Source organism: Cimex lectularius, unplaced genomic scaffold, assembly GCF_000648675.2.
Source record: "Cimex lectularius strain Harlan isolate CLEC.00 unplaced genomic scaffold, Clec_2.1 scaffold89, whole genome shotgun sequence".
Lineage (NCBI taxonomy): Eukaryota > Metazoa > Arthropoda > Insecta > Hemiptera > Cimicidae > Cimex > Cimex lectularius.
In genome coordinates, this window is record NW_019392722.1 from 769,974 (window position 1) to 788,188 (window position 18,215).

The 18,215-nt window shown below is 33.1% G+C and overlaps 1 protein-coding gene across 1 annotated transcript in view; it reads right to left on the reverse strand.

The window, feature by feature from the left end:
• Positions 1-268: 268 nt before the first annotated feature.
• Positions 269-18,215, reverse strand: part of LOC106663677 (putative carbonic anhydrase 3) — a 29,115-nt gene continuing 11,168 nt past the window's right edge. The window contains exons 2-7 of the mRNA XM_014388697.2: positions 1,916-1,975; positions 1,575-1,739; positions 1,366-1,507; positions 1,196-1,304; positions 783-1,010; positions 269-672 (exon numbers count right to left, since the gene is read on the reverse strand). Coding sequence (XP_014244183.1) covers positions 490-672; positions 783-1,010; positions 1,196-1,304; positions 1,366-1,507; positions 1,575-1,739; positions 1,916-1,975 — 887 coding nt within the window. The 3' untranslated portion in view covers positions 269-489. The remainder of the gene's footprint in view (positions 673-782; positions 1,011-1,195; positions 1,305-1,365; positions 1,508-1,574; positions 1,740-1,915; positions 1,976-18,215) is intronic.

The following is an 18,215-nucleotide window of genomic DNA, read 5'->3' on the forward strand; positions in this document are numbered from 1 at the left end:
ATATCAATTTTTCAAGATTATGATTAAAAAATGTATCAAACTTTATGATTAAAATTTATTATGATAAAGTACCAATCCGGAGGCAATGAAGTTCAAGAGATAAGAATCAAGTCTAAGAAAATTTTCCTTAGATGACTAAGCACATTAATATCCCATGAAAGTTTGTGCTGCTGATACATTTTGAGTCTACTGGTGAATCAAGGGGATTGTATATACAACCAAAGACTGCTTTTTTTTGGCAATGTCGCCTGGTATTTAAATAAAAATGATTTATTAAAAAAAACTTTATTTTGAAATTAATATTTTTAATATATACAATTTACATATTAGCACATATCACAGGTTATCACAATTGTATTAGTAAAGTTAGAACAAAATGGACTTTTTTGGCCACAAAAACCTGTTCTTATCAAATTTTCTAATAAAAAAACAAAACAAATATCTTCAATTTTGAGATCTTTGAATCTTCAAACTACATTTTATGTTCCATCATATATAACGGATTAGAAGGCAATTAATTACAAAAATAACCAGGTTTGTATAAATGTTTAATAATGGAGGACTTGAATTTCTTTCGTTGTAGTAAATTGTGCGTCCGTGGAGTTCTTGAACAGGCCTATAGTTTTCCGCCAGTGGGCCATGATCTGAATAAAGCTTTCGAATCATCTCCAACTGAAAACCACACATAAAAAATAATTAACTGAAATCCAAAGACATCTTCGGCAGTGTAATTGCTTTACAAATTACTTTGGCGTAAACAGACAATATTCGCTAAAACTTACTTGTTGATGGGACACAGGAATCGGTGTCGTAAATTCAATCCAAGTGACAACTTCTAGACAAGGCGGGGTTGTCAGCGACCCATGGTAGGTGTAGTAATTTTCAGTGTTATTTGGAAGTAGATAGTACAAAGGCAGTGGATATGGAAGATCCATCTTCTGCGATGGTACATTCACCTTTGTCACATGGTCGAATAATTCAGCATAAGCTCTGTTGTTTTTTTCCGACCTCTGAAAACATTTTAAAACCAGTTTATATCATAAATTAAATTAAATATGAAACCTAGTCATGAAATTTAATTTTTTCCTTTAAATCTCTAGTAATTATTGAGTCTTTATTTACTCTTAGTTAAATAATACTTAGTTTTCTCTATTAATATTTGATTTTAAAACAAATTTCTAACAATTTTACATACCTCAACAAGCAGAGCTAAAACTGTTAATGCATCTTCTCCAGATTTTAAAGCATTTGCAAATGTGCCATATATTGTTTTGAAAAAAACCAAATGCACTTCCATTGGGTATCTGAAAGTTTAGAAAATAAAGTCAATGTGTTGTCTTAGTTCAAGTTTCTATTGTTCCTTACGGATGGCCATTGATAGTATTCTCACTTCCGACTGAATCGTTGCGCCCCCAGTGAAAATGCATCTGCTCAAGGGTGTAACTATTCCTGTGAAGTGGACCACCGCTTATTTGAATTGGCTCGTCGGTATCAAGTCTCACCTCAACTGTAATTAATAAAAATTAACCATCAATCTATGCTCTCTTTTTTAAATTGAAAAACATCTTTATTACCTGAATGACCATTGTTTTTAATATGAGTGTTCAACGGTAGCTGGTCGAAACCGTGGAATTGTAGAGCACGGAATGTTTTCACCTTTACCATTTTGTGCTCAATGTTAATTGGCGATTGGTATTTTCCACCGCACTCTTTAAACAATCTTGGCCACTTGTGTGGTCCTGACATAAAAGAAAAAAAAATATAGTTGAACATTTATTTGTAATGGTGCATAGATCATAGATAATTTTTTACAAATGATTTATTCAATAAGTACCAGAAATTAACAACTTTCTTAATAATTTTATTAAAAGATTAACAATATATTTATATTTCATTATAAAATGTCAATGCTTACCATCATCCTCATCATAACCAAAAGTGGTTCCCAACACCAAGGGCAGAAATAATAGTTGGCCTGAAAAAAATTAATTTTATTATTGATTATGATATGTATAATTAATAAAATTTAATTAAGTTTGATCATTTCTGATTATTTTGTCAGTAATATATTGCTGACTTAAGTTGTTTTTATTCTAAATATTACTAAAATAAATTAGAATAAAAACATAATCATCAGGAATGTTCAAATGGAGAATAAATCAATTAGATTGTTAAAACTAAGCAGTTTTAAAGAACTGATAGTATCCCAACAAAATCCCATTGGATAGGAAGATCAAGATGATCGGTAAAGACCAAAAATTACAGAGCCCCCCCCCCTTGCAGACCACAAGAGGAAATCTCACGATTACAAATTGTGCTCGAATAATAAGTTATTTTAAGCCTGGTATTTTGTTACAGGCAAGACTGAATGAATAAATAAAAAATCTTGAAAAATAGTACTTTATGCATCTTGCCACAAGACTAAATTTAAATTAACCTACAAACAGAACACGAGTCAAATAATTTATTACTTCTAAATTTTTCTTTCAGACAGAAGAAACATTAAAAACATTTTTCAGGCATTTTAAAAAGTCTGAAGTTGTAAAGGACAACCACTAAAGCTGGAAGGACCTTAAAGAATGAAAATAAGTTCGACGTGAGAAAAGAAGCAAAATTAAACGCTGAACACAGGGATAATGTAAGCCAAATTTTTGATTTTGAACTATTTGTATATTTTATATATTGTTTCTTATAGCTTTATTTAATTAAGGCAGAAGAAACATAAAAAGCCGGAAAGGTTAGTGTTAAAGAATAAAACGTTATTGGCGGCTACATGAGAGAAGAGACAGTATTAATCCATGAGATACTGGGTAAATATAAGTAACATTTTGTTTTTAAACTATTAAATACTTCTTAATTGCTTATACATTTGTAAATATGACAGAATATTCTTTGAAAATGTATGAAAAATGATTTAGTATATAATATTTGAAAGGAGTTGAAAGGTTAGAGTTAGAGAATAAAATTAAAAGTGTGTGATGTGAGAAAAGAAGCAATATTTATCCATGAGTTTAGGGCAAATAAAAGTAAAAGTTTTAAATTTAAAATATTTATTTGGTCTTTCTTGTTTTCCAATTTAAAATAAGAAAGAAGAAACGTTTAAATGTGTGTTTAATATTGAAAAGGCGAGGGTAAAAGAATAAAAGGTGAATATCTTGTCACGTGAGAAAAAGAACCTAAATGAGTTTCAGTATTTAAAACAAAAAATATAATTATATATATTAAATTAAAAAAAAAATCCTGCTTGTGGTATTTTGAAATCGTTATTTCTTAGAGGTTGGACTAACTTTCAACTTTCGAAAATAAGAATCGGTATATTTTTAAAATTGGTACAAATTAGTGTAAAACTACACATTTTGGACATTTAGTACATGAGGTACAGGAACTAGCGAAGGCGGAAAACTTTTGTACAACTGGGATCATCTAGCCGAGCCGTCCTTGTGGTCAGTCTTAAGGTTCATCACTTCGCCATCCATGGTCGTTACAGGCTGAAAAATATCTAGATAATGACACGAATTGTCAGCAAACCGGATTGGTACCGATAATCGCTTTTAGCATTCTTGCCAGAGCCGTAATGAGAAGGAATTTTGCGTTTCAACTTTTTACAAAGTGACTTTGGACCGGAGCCTTGAATCAAGTACAATGCCGATTGCGAATTTTGTCATTCGGTGCTCTCATGAATGCACGTGATGAAGGCCCTGCGGAATGGTTTAGCGATTCCAAGTGCGAATTTAACACTCGGACACGATGGCTTTGGAGATAAAAGAAATAGAAACTGTTTCTGATAAGGAATTTAAATTCTCGTCCTGGCTCTACTGAATAGTTGGCAAACGTTTTGGCCGATAACTTGTATTGAAATTTTTTTAAAGAAAGAAATCAAACCTGACAGGTCAAGGAGACAGGAAGGATAAGCTTATAACGATTAGATATACCCAGTGTAATTCTTATTCAAATATTAAATTTATTGCTTATCTTAAGTATTTTTATCGATCTTAAAAAAAATCGTTTTACAAGAATTGTCAATGTATCATATAGTATGATAATACAAAGTCGTGATCATTATTGGACGATCATAACGACAATATACAAGAAAACACTTGTTTATTTAGACATATGTTGATAGCTTATTAATTAAAAAGCCATATGACCTTTATGACTTCAAAGGCAAGCAAACCCTAAAATTATCTCAGGTTTCACTATTTTGTTGAGTTTTTCCAGGTAAAGTAGTACGGTCGTTGGCTGGAAAAACTTCATAAAATGGTGACACCTGAGTTAATAGAAATTTCAAGGCGAGTAGTTAAACAATATCAACATTTAAACTTTAAAATCTATTAATTAATCTTTTTTTGTAAGGTTTTAGTTGAAATGAAAAAGCCAGTGCCACGAGCAATATTCGAACCCACGACCTTCGGCTCAATCCACTGCTCTACTACTAGAGAGATCTCAACCTACGACCTTTCGAATTTTCCCTCTTTTTGCCATTTTTCAAATGGGGAATTGGTGTCCGAATGGATCGAAGTCACCTAGCTCAAGTGGTAGAGCAGCGGCGTAGCCGAAGGTCGTGGGTTCGAATCCCGCTCGTGGCACTGGCTTTTCCATTTCAACTAAAACCTTACAAAAAAGATTAATTAATAGAAAGAAGTAAGTAATTTGGTCAATAGACCACTAAATATAATGGATTAAAAATCCATCTTGTCCTTTTCGACCACACATTGAACTCGATGAATCAAATAAGCGTGGACAATAAAATTGAAATCAAGTGATTTTCTTACATATTTCATGCAGATAAATTTGAAATTTTTAAGACACCGGACACTAGAATATTATTACGCATATTATTTAAAAATAGAAGGCCTAAATTTTATTCAAATAAAATGGATTTTGTTGGCAAAGCGGGAAAAACGATCAATTATGTATGCAGACTTTTACTTTCATTGACGTCTTCTACATGTCCGTGCAACTTCACAAGTTCATCTACTTTTTTTTAAAATAAAACGTGGATTAGGGATTTCTTCCTGGTTGAATTTCATTAGCAATTTTTTATTGACTTATATTTATTACTAAACGTTAAAACCAGTTTTCATTGGACAGGCGCGCATGGTTGATTCTATTTCTTCAACGTCAAACGGACCGCACAAACCTGTGGACCTTAAGACCTCTGTTGCGATTGAAAACTAATTACTGTTCAATATTGTTTCTCAACTGTTGAAAACCAAAAATAACATCAAAATTAACGAATTTTTAGTTAAAATATCAAAGAGGAAAAGGCTTTCGTCTTTGTCGATTCTTTTCCATTTTTTCTTTCCTTCGTGGTATCTCCCTCTATCATTATCTATCTATGAATTTATTTATATTTTATCTATAGTTAAAAGTTTTATCTGTACAAATTTTTTAATTTTTTTTATTTAATTAATTATTTAATTATCTCCCTCCTTATCTCTCCGTTTCGCCCTTTCCTCTCTCTCCACTTTATTCCACAATCTATGTCCAATAGGTATCTCTTAAATTAACAATTTTTTCCTTTGACTGATTCCCTCTGAATGATTTTTATTCATTTTCTCTATCCTCCTTCTCTCTCGCTCTATCCTCCTTCTCTCTCGCTCTATCTTCCTCTCTCTATCTCTCTTTCTTTCTGTCTGTCTTTCCCTAACTATCCATGTATGTATGTTTGTCTGTATCCATTTCTCTTTCCCTCTCTCTTCACTACTTTCCACAATGTATTTCTAATATACCAAGCTTTAATAAATCCTTTTGTTTTGCACATGTCTTTTGGCTGTTAATTTTTCATCTAATTTTCTCCATTTTCTCTATCCGCCTTCTAATTCACTTTATTTGCTTGTCTGGCTCTCTCTCTCTCTCTCTCTCTCTCTCTCTCTCTCTCTCTCTCTCTCTCTCGCTCTCTCTTTCTTTCTTTCTGTCTGTCTTACCCTATCTATCCATGTATGTATGTTTCTCACTCTCCATTTCTCTCGCCCTCTCTCTTCACTACTTTCCTCAATCTAATTCTAATATCCCAAAATTTAACAAATCCTTTTGTTTTGCATGTCTTTCTGGCTGTTACTTTTTCAGCCAATTTTCTCTATCTTCCTTCTCATTCACTTTATTTGCCTGTCTCTCTCTCTCTCTCTTTCTATCTTTCTGTCTGTCTTTCCCTAACTATCCATGTAGTAGTTCTACTATGTAGTAGTTTCTTTCTATCAATTTCTCTTTCCCTCTCCCTTCACTTCTTTCCTTTTGTTTTGCATATGTCTTTCTGGCTGTTAATTTTTAATCCATTTTCTCTATCCTGCTTCTCATTCACTCTATTTGTCTGCCTGGCTCTCTCTCTCTCTCTCTCTCTCTCTCTCTCTCTCTCTCTCTCTCTCTCTCTCTCTACCTACTGTATTTCACCTTTCCACTCTATCGTAATTTTTTTAAAACACTCTAACACACACACACAGGCACTACTTGTTCGTTTAAGTCATATGTCCTTTTTTCTCGACAGATTTCTCTTTGACCTTTTATATAATAGCTGGATATCTTTTTTTTCTCTTATACATTTATAAATGCTTCGATAACACGACAATCACTTGTTTTTATGCTCCGAACGATATTGATACGAAGAGTTGGCAATTTATCAGTGATCCTAATTCCCCCCCCCCCAAAAAAAAAAAAAAAAAATTACACTCGTTATGTCGTGGAGGATAAATTTTATGCAACTGGTCTGCTTAGTTTTTAACATAGCGACTGCAACCTTGTCATTGATAGCCAATCGTTAGAACCTCCGGTCTAATTCATATGAGATCCTCCCGATGGTCCAATGGTATAAAATAAGCCAAAAAGCCCAGGATGTATGCAATTCGTTCTTTTTTGCTTTGTTTTGTCTCCTATTGAATATTATCCTTTTAATCGATTAGACCGAAGGCTATCGAAACGATGACATAATGATAATTATTTCACAAACACGAAACACGGGTTTAACAAAGATCACCAGATACAGATATACAACGACTAATTCTAATACAGATCATTCGTAATAATTGTAATGTAAAATATAATGGAAATTTAAACGATTCGACTTCCTTGGGAAAACAAAATTGAAGTTCAACGCACATTTCATTTACACATCATTTTGAATTCTTGCGTCCAAGATTGTTGGAAAATATTACTGAAATGTCTACCTTGTTTTTCCACTTGTTAGTAATCAATTTTCTCATTAATTATGTTAATTTATGATGAATTTTTCTGCAATTTTAGTCATGTTTCATTTACAGTTACGTGAAACTGACTACATTTATGGACGTTACGTCTTCTTGTGTTGCCCAATGAAGTTTTCGTATTGGAGAAGAACATTAATGCATGAAGTGGCTATCTACGCCTAGATATCTGTGATATGAAAAGCAAATGGAACATTTAGGCGAAAATGATGAAAAACAGGACTCATTCACCTTGCTGATTGGCTAATTACCGTTAATAGAAAATAATTGCGTTTATTCACAGATAATGAACATGAAGTCTGGTTAGGCCAAAAATTTGATATGTGGTGGAAAATGGCCTTCGTTCTGAAAATGATAAAAGACAGGGTAATATCGCTGAAGGCAAACCGATCATCAACGAAAGCCGACTTCGATATCAAAAAAGCCACGATTCAACTTCATCATAAAAAAAGTCCACCCCCCAGTGCACGGTATTATTAGAAGTACGCGGTATAGGGCAAAACCGTTTTCTCTACTTTTAGCGAAACAAAATAAATAAATAAAACACCTTGGGGAATTTTAAACGGCATGATTTACACCATCTGTGAGGTGTGCAATTAACGCGACAGAAATAATCTCGGCAGTTGTTAACGACGTCTTTTAAAATAAGGGATAATACTATGTTATTTATTTTTATTTTTACATTTTCGTCATCTTTCAGGTAAAGTTATAGCAACAATTTTTTCCAAAGAAAAATTAAGTGATATCTAAGAAAAAACAGTGAAACATGTACAACATAATTCTATTCTCTTATCTTGTTTTTATTATAGTAGTTCATTTTATAATAAGGTCGATTTCTAGCTCGATTAACACAAAAAGAATCAAGTTAAGGAATCTTGCTAGTTTTTTGTTTAAATGACGCTTGCTTGTTTTTGAAAAGTTGACTGGAGATTTAGCTTGATTAAAAAATAATCAAGTTACAGAATCTTATTACAATTAGACTGGACATGGTATTTATTAAAGCGAGGCTGGACATCCTAGATTTTTTCCAAGAATCTGCTTAAAATTCTTGCAAGTTGTCATTATAATGAAGGTAGATTCTAGCTTATATTAACGAGACAAGTTAGGAATCTCGCTATATTAATAAAGTGTGGTGATTAGTGACCGTTAATGGATATTTATTTAGAAATCGTGAGATGCGGTCTGGTGTGATGTAGGTTTCAGAAAAACATTTTCTTTATCGTGCCAACGTTTCGATCTTTATTGAGATCATCTTCATGGCCTGGGATTTACAAACATTGTTTACATATTACAATTACATTTTGGATGTAGAAAAGTGAATTTTGCATTGTATAAATTCACTTTTCCATATCCAAAATGTAATTGTAATATGTAAACAATGTTTGTAAATCCCAGGCCCTGAAGATGATCTCAATAAAGATCGAAACGTTGGCATGATAAAGAAAATGTTTTTCTGAAACCTACATCACACCAGACCGCATCTCACGATTTCTAAATAAATATGTTAATAAAAATGAGGTTTTCTTGTTTTTTATGAATATGCTGGGCATTTTTACTATAATGTTTTAAAATAAGAATTGTCTTTTTATATTAACTTAACAATTTTATTGTGATTTGTAGTTTGTTTTTGTTAGTTATTGGCTGGAATTTCTAGCTATTTTCGTAGAATGTCGCCAAGCATTTTAGCATGCTTTTATTAAAATAACTAGATCCTAGGTCAATTTTTTAAGGTTTGTGGTATAGATTTTTCCTAGAATTTTTTATAACGATATTTTTCATGTTGCCTTGTTAATATTGAAATTGCGATAGACACTCTATCTATTTATTAGGATTAGATTGTATGTTATAGTCTGTTTTTATTAAATATGGCAATATGGCATCTTACCAGGTAGAATTGTCTAGCTATTTTTGTCTAGAATTAGGCATTCTAAGTTGATCGGTAAATTACAGGAGGTTCTCGTTATAGTTTTCTATAATGACTCCTATAAAAATATCTTACAATTGATAATAATAAAATTAGAATGGACACATTTTTTGTGTTGTTTAAAAAATTAAGATGGATGATCTAGCACGATTTTAATAGAATGAAAGCGGAGATTCTAGCTTGTTTTGTTTAGAAAGACGCGAAATATTCTGATTTTTTAATTTAACACTTTCTAACATAAATTTATAAAAATTTAAACTGTGATTATAGGGATTTGTTAGAGAATAACTAGCTAGATTAATTTTATTTTTGGTATTAGTGTGGATATTCTAGCCTGATATTAATAAAAATAGATGGAATTATTGGAGCCTTGTAATAAAAAAAAATCTAGATAAAATTTTGGCTTACTATTGTTGTTTTTTTGCAGAGTGCTGTCAGACATTCTAGCATGTTTTTTATAGAAAGAAAAGCCTGATCGTTTGTGCTATTTCTGTAAGAATGACGTCAAACTTTCTAGCTTGATTTTATTGGAATGAAGATGTTTCGTGCTAGTTCTGTTAGACTTAAATCTTCTTTTTGAATAATTTTAAATTAGGATGTGAATTTTAAGCTTGATTTGCTAAAATAAAGATAGAGATTATAGCTATATCGTTAAATTAATGGAGTAAAACTTTCTGACTTTGATTTAAAAAAAAATAAAGCCTGAAATGCCAGCTATATCTTTAGAGATACGCCCAACATTAAAGCGTTTGTTGTTATTAAAATTTTGAATAGGCATTTTAGGTTGTTTGTAGTAATTTTCGAAGAATGATGCCCAACATTCTAGCATGTTTTTACTTGAATGAAAATATTCTAGTTAGTCTTTATTTAAATTATGTTGTCCAACGGTCTGCCTTGTTTTGTCAACATATTTTTGTCGGATTGTTTTAGCCTCAGCTTGTTTGTTTGTTAAAGTGATTATTTAAAGTAGTTGCAGTTATTTTAGCTGTATTATGATGGAATCGGTCACTATTTCTTGCTAGTAGAAACAACTTATTTATTAGAGTTATTAATGTGCCATCTGATTAATGCTCAAATTAGCAGAACACAACTAATAAAATGTTATGCAAACCTAAAAATATCATGCTTTTTCTATTTTAATAATACATGTATCAATGAAAAAGTAATTTTCACCTAAAAAGTGAAAATAAGTCTGGATTATAAGCGGAATAAATTTCGATAGCAACTGCCAACGAAATAAATTCCAGTGAGGTGGGATGTTGAAAAGAAATAAGGTCATCTCAAGGAAGGCTTTAATAGCCGTTTGAAAGGCTGAAAAGACAGCTCATACAAAGCTCACCGGCACAATAGGAATTTTCATTATTACTTCGAGATTAGTTTCATACAGGCCAGTACGTCTTCGTAACATTATCCCACCATTTGCATAATAAATCAAAATTGTTACGACACGGGCGAAGGCTGTTTCTGTTTTTTTCCCCTCTGAGATTCGTCGATAATTTTCTGTTGGAAGGCACGCAATAAAATCGATCTATAATTAAAAACTGGAGATGCGAAGTTAATCCTGCCTATAAGCTGGTGCGACTGTTATTTTATGCCCGAAAAAACACCGACTTTGAGTTCTCTTGTAATAATTCACGAGGGCTAAACGTCTCGGTTCCGAATAAATAATCCAATGTGAACTATGATTGTACCGTTTAAATAGTTCATACTGATCAATACTATACATGTGTCACACTAACAGTAGAATTGGGGCTTTATATAAAAAATATAATCTCGCATGCATAGCATAGAAGGCAAAATTACAACACCTTTCTTATTTTTCTACATAAATATACCTTGCATGGTTCTGATGCAGTAAATGGTTTTTAAATTTCAGTCTGTAATTACTAATGAATGAGCTTTTTACTCAAAACTCCTTTACCTCATCAAACGGCAATGAACATTCCTCCGGAAGATTTCTTAAGCTTTTATCGTTGCTTAAGAAACGACATGGAGTTTTTCCTGAATGTTTTTTCCATTATTTTGAAAATCTTACTCTGAATTAAAGGACAAGCAAAAAAAAATTTTTTTTTTTTTTCAAGACAACGAGCTTTTTCATGAAGCTTCCATTTAAGAATTGGCTGTTGAACTATTATCTAAATGTTTGGTGATTAGTGACCGTTAATCGATAATTATTCAGAAATCGTGAGATGCAGTCTGGTGTGATGTAGGTTTCAGAAAAACATTTTCTTTATCGTGCCAACGTTTCGATCTTTAATGAGATCATCTTCAGGGCCTGGGATTTACAAACACTGTTTACATTTAACAAATACATGTAGGATGTGGAAAAGTGAATTTATACAATGCAAAATATGTTTTTTAAAATATATATTCAATCAAAATATTTCTACTCACTCAAAGTGTTTGTCTTCTGTGTAATTGTGTCATTCTTGCGTGTCGTGTTGAGAGTGCCCTCTCGGGGCACAATTACACAGAAAACAAACACTTTGAGCACTGAAGATGATCTCAATAAAATCGAAACGTTGGCACGATAAAGAAAATGTTTTTCTGAAACCTACATCACACCAGACCGCATCTCACGATTTCTGAATAATTATTATCTAAATGTTAAAAATTTAAATTATGTAATCAGTTGAGCTTGTTGCAGCTTGAATTTGAGTTTTCATTTCAGTGTGTTATTTTCTAAAGTTTGAGATGTTCTAAGAAGTTATTTTCAATTTTGTAAATACACTGAGAGGCAAAAAAAGTGGCCACCCTCGTTTATTTATTTATTTATTTTTCGAGGGTTCGCAACAGTGAGGTCATGTAAACCCTCAGGGTGCCGGTGTTTTTGAAAAAAAGCCCATTTGTAAGTATGTCGGGTTCGAATGCGCCACTGGATTCGAACCCGGGACCTTTACCTTACAGTGATGAGCGCCGTGTCAACGCCTAAACCGACGCCCCCCACTCCTGTTCATTTGTTTAAAAATCGCAATCGTTATAATTTTTATTTTTCACTGGATGATTTTAAAGAAAAATATAAGATATACATAGCTAAATAATAATTAAAAAAATAAATAAAAAAATTAAACTGAGTAAAACAATTTTACCAAAAATGTTGCTATGGAAACAATGAAGAAATAACAATGAACAGTTCTGAGTTTCTTCTCTTGCGTTGATCCCCGCTTCCATTCGACGTGGCACCTATTTTATGAGTTTTGAATATAGTGATGTTGAATATTTTCAAATTCCTACTACACCGCCATTCTTAATTCTAGCAAATTTTCTAGCATCAGACCGTCCTTGACAACTCGACCTAAATGTGTTCGATATGTATGACGGGACTACATGCTGGCTACTCCAAACATTGAATTGAAGCCCCGTTCCAACAGTCACACACGATCCTAGCACTGTGGGGCCTCGGTCACCAATTAGTTGCATTTAACAGTAGTATCTTCTTCTGATGACACATCTCCAATGTTTCCTGCAGCTGTTATAGAATCCGCGATGAAGATTAAGTTTGTGCGACCTTCCATAGAAATACTGCCTAATCCATAACACTACCTCCTCCATAGCTTCTCCGGAGTGAAAATGCTGCGGGGATATATCGCTCTCCTGTTCTTCTCCAAACCCCCTTTTGGCCATCAGAAGACCTCAAACAAAACCTTCCCTCATCCGAAAACAAGATTTTAGTCCAATCTTGCGCAGACCAATTGATGGGAATTCTTGCGAAACTTAACCGAGCTTTTCTGTACCTTGTCAGAAGTGCTGGACAAGTGGCAGGCCTTCTCGCACGTAATCCAGCTTCTAAAGCTAGGCTTTACTTAACATTTCTAACTTGTTGATGTCGTTCCTTGACCTCAACAGCGGTAGTCGATTGTACATTCGAAACAATAAAACTAAGATAACTAACGATTTCGACCTGATCCATGCCTTTTTGAGTAACCTCCATTATCTTGGTAGCGATGGAAGACCCTGCGGACAGTTGTTCTGGGAATGTTATGCACCTTCGCCACATTCGCTTGATTCTTCCATCTTCCAACCATCACTCAAAAATTTGAAATGTAAAAATGGTACAACTTAACAAAATCAAACCGCAGGAACGTTAGAAAGAAGCTGTACAGAAAAATCAACAAAGAAGAGATTGACTATTTAAAGATTTATTTACAAAAACCAATTGTAAAACAAGTGGGATATTTTTTCTGTGTTTTATTCACCTCTAACCCTTTTAAACGGACCAAATCATGTTGTAAGATAATCCATGGAGGATTGTCTAAGAGATAATTAAAAATATTAAGGGTGGCTATTTCTTTTGCCTCTCAGCGTAGTATCCCTTCGAGGTTTATTGCACACGTGCTCTTCATACGTAATTTTTTCATTATTTAAAAACTAGATCTCTTGATTTTGTAATGCAAATTGTATGAACATCAGCAGTTCTATTTTCTTGCAAATTTTCCAGTCTTTAAGGAAAGGTGGTTGAGCTGTTTCATAATTTGTTTTTCTATCTGTAAGGCTGAGCTTTTGGGATTTTTTTATAATTTGTTTGACTAAATGACTTTCACACTCTGTGTGAGCTTTTGTTTAATTTTCGCCATACTGGGCATGGAGATTTTTCCTAAGTAACTTGGTTATTCCTTCAGAGAATCCTACCCTCAGTGAAGCGACCCACGCAATATTAAAATTATAAAATTTTACAACACAAATAGATTGAGCTTTTTTATAAAGCTTTCCTTTAAGTATTGAAAGTTGAAATTTTATCTACATTTTTTAATTTAAATGACAATCAGTTGACCATTTGAACTAAAATTTGAGTTTTCGTGTTATTTTCTGTTTATAGTTTGAACTTTTTTTAAGAATTTATTTTCAATTGGGTAAAAATTAGCCTTTTGAGCGTTTTGCACAAGATTATTTTCATACATAACTTTTTCATTGTCTAATATCTGAATTTTTTAGATTAAGTAAATTTTGTCAATATGAGCAATGGGATTTATTTGCGATTTTCCAATCATTTAGGGAAGCTGGTCGAGCATTTTCATAATTTGTTTTTCTATCTGTAAGACTTTTGAACTTTTTAAATTTTGTCTAAATGTTCGACCTCTACACTCGTTGGGAGCATTTTTTATTAATTCATCATACTTCGCTTTTATCGTTTTTTATTCTTTCAAACTTCCCAGAAAGTTTTTTGATAATCTGGTAAAATCTGCGCTATTATCTTTTCAATTTTTCAATTATTAAAGTTGGTGGGGTGGTTGAATTTTTGGTAAATATTTTCCTTTGGACAATTAGATAGTTTCAACATTTTTTGAAGAGAGTATGTTAACTCCGTAAAATCTGACATATGAGTTTGTACTTTTCATTTTATAAGCTTTATAAGTGAGCTCTCTATAAGTGAGATTCTTTATTTGTATGGGTTGGGTGAATTTTTTTTCAAGTTTTATACGTTTCTGAAAAACTTAAAATATAAAATTTCATGCACTAAGATACTTTGAACAAAAATTGACGATGTACCTGTAGAAAGAAGCTGTAATATAAAAGATCAGAGATGTAAAAATCTTGAGAAAAAGTCCACACTTTTTTTCAGATAAGGTTGTGGACTTTTTTCTCAGGATTTTTAAGCTTTTCCCCCAACGTTTTTGTGTTTTTTTCTATAAGATATTACAGCTTCTTTCTACAGGTACATCGTCAATTTTTGTTCAAAGTATCTTAGTGCATGAAATTTTATCTTTTGAGCTTTTCATAAGTGAATAAAGCTTGAAAAAAATTCACCCAACCCGTGCAAACAGAGAATCTTTCTGTAAATACCCGCGGTATGTTAGGCAAACATCTGACGATCCGTTCTAAGAAAACTTTCCGATTCTGTTTACTCAAGCAGGGATGCAATTGTACATAAAACACCCACATATATCTAAATAAACACAGAGGATAAAAATTGGGCAAACACTTTCTTGAAATCTTCACTTCCTCTAGCCGAGTAAACATGGTTCACCTTTTATGACGTATTTCGCGATCTATAAATATTTGGTTATATTCCTCCCTATTTTGGTATATTTATTAAAAAATCTAGGTCCATAAGTGTTCGTTAATTGTTGTTAAAATCAAGCAGTACAAAGCGCTGTCCGAAACTCAAGCTGATCGAATTATAAGTTGGGTGGAGAGGACGCACCAAAGCAGTGTATCGCTGCGTTTGCATAGTTTTCGGCAAAATTTAATGTCTAATTTTACTTTTTTCATCTTGATTCTAAAACAGATGAAAGACCAGCGCAAATTTAGGAAAAATAAAATGTCCAGTCAAATAGCATCAATGAAATTTTAACTAAATCAACTTTTTCTGTGTACACAATGTCCACAAATATAAAAAGAAGGCTATTACTAACTTATTACTAATCGCTCTTGATAGTTTTTTTTTTCGACCTTAAAGTTAGAAACACCACTAGGAGTGATTACACTAATTACATCCACACCCTAAACCATTAATAAACAATCCAACAACACATTTACTTCGGATTTAAAAGGAAAATCCTAATAAAGATTTAAACGTTTCATGCGAATTAGCAAAACAAACAAATCCAAGACAACAAACCTAATATTTTAAGCTTTTATCTATTATTATGGTGGTTTTTCATTTTAATCCAAAACCACTTAAAACATGAAACTTTTCGGATTGTAGGAGGAAAATTAGAATTAGTGTAATACCACAAACCGGAGCTTTCTGCTTTTCGTTTAAAACTTTGCATGATTATGAATTCTAAAGGCTACCTGGTAGAAAGTCTCTCGGTTGTCATTTTCCACCATTCAAGCCCATGACGAGGTGACACATAGCGAATTGCTTGTTAGCTGTTTATATGCCACTGGAAAGTGAATACGCTAAAAGGCTAAATGGAAGAGCTTTGAACCTTTCATGGTTTGATGGCGGATTTTTGCGACGTTGTCAACACCCATTTATACTCTCCCTGGCTTTGGAGGCGACAACTCGTGTTTTTCCTCAACCCCTTTTCGTCATTAATCATGTTCGAGTTCGATTATTCTCGGTTGATGTCCCTTGCTGTACTATTCAGAGATCCGTCTCGCTATTGTCATTTCAGAAGGCGATTATACAAAGAACGAGCCCTGGAATCGAATAACATACGTACACCGAAGATGTCATCTGGCCAAGCACAAAAAAACAAAAACAAAACAAGAGTAACATTTAATAGGACTCTTGATGACCATTAATGAAGACAGTAAAGTAATGGTTCTGCTAATCATTTAATTACAAATATTATGGCAATTTTCTCAGTATTGCGACTTAAATTTTGTCTTTTAAGGCAATTACCCCTGATCACCTTAACATCAGTAAGGTCAATTACTATTAAGGCAAACATTGTATTTCAGCAAAACAATTGGTATATTTCCATAAGTAAATGAGAAGAAAGAATGGTGAGGGGGAGTGCAGGTGTGTGAGAGACAAAGAACGAGGGACATAGAGATGGAGATCGAAAAAGAGGAGGGGAGAGAGGAGCGAGATAAAGTGAGAGAAAGATGCAGAGGGAGAGAGATATAAAGAAAAAGAGTATAAAGTGAGATCAGGGAGGAAGGGAGAGAGAAAAAGAGAAAGAGTGAGAGAGATTTGTTTTGATAAACGATTTATTTTTACAAATCTCGCAGAAATACGTCATTTTGCCCTTTCTTACACTCAACAAAAAACGAACATTTTACAACTTAAATACATGCGCTTCTAGATCTATGTTATCTATGTCTTCTAGATCATATTAAAAAAATTAAGGTAATGTGAAACAGTAATAATAACTAAATAAAAGTTTACATTCATTTAACCGTAATAAATCAATAAGGAAAGCAATCATATAATTACAATATTTACTAACAATGTTATAGGCTACATATGTACGTATAGAACTAAATTTTCATCACCTCATCAAACAATTAAGAAACAAATCCTGAAAAGAACTTACAAATTTGTTCAAAATAACATACGACACTGTATTGAAGTTAATAAGAATAAGAGAGTGAGAAAGAGGGGAGAGAGAGATATAAAGAAAAAAGGCAGAAAGGGAGAGAGAGAAAGGGAGGGAGGGAGGGAGGGAGAGAGAGAGAGAGATGGATAGATAGAAAGAGAAAGAGAGAGAAAAAAAGAGGAGACAGATGTTCAGAGAGAGATATAAAGAAAACGGGGCAGAAATTGAGATGAGAAAGGAAGAGAAAGAGAAAAAAGAGAGAATGAAGTCAGAAAAAGGAGAGAGATATAAAGAAAAGGACAGAAAATGAAATGAGAAAGGAAGGGAGAGAAAGAGAGAATACGGATAGAGAGAAAGAGAGAGAGAGAGAGAGAGAGAAAGAGAGAGAGAGAGAGAGAGAAAGAGAGAGAGAGAGAGAGAGAGAAAGAGAGAGAGAGAGAGAGAGGAGGAGACGGATGTACAGAGAGAGATATAAAGAAAACGGGCAGAAGTTGAGATGAGATAAGGAAGAGAAAGAGATAAAGGAAAGAGAGAGATGTCAGAAAAAGGGAGAGAGAGATGGAGTGAGAGAGAGACTGAAGGAGAGAGAGAGAGATATAAAGAAAAAGGACAGAAAATGAGACGAGAAAGGAAGGGAGAGAGAGAGTAAGAAAGAAAGAGAGAGATACCGATAGCGATAAAGATAGATAGATAGCAAGAGCGAGAGAGTGAGAGAGAGGAGAGAGAGACAATGACAATTTTTACTATTACGATTAACTATAATTTTATCAACAAGACAACCTTAATTGTTGAACCTTCAATTTGTCCAGTTCACGGCGAACAACTGAATCCGTCCAAAACCGATATCGGTCATCGCCTTCACCATGACTGATTCATTAATAAGTTACCTAATCTTGTTTTCTACTCGCGATCTACAACGGCCCCATTATTGAATAAACGATAAATATGCAGCTTTGTTATTGTTGCACAACACAAATTGCGGACGAAATACGTTACACGACGGTATCACAGGTCTCATCATCATAGGATGAAGGGCAAGGAGGAATATTTCACCACCGGATCTACATGAAAATCAATTGGTGCAATACCACCGCACGGAAACGCTATAAAAGCTGTAAAAAACTGGATTATTGTAAATTGTTTTGAATTTGTAAAAATTGTTGT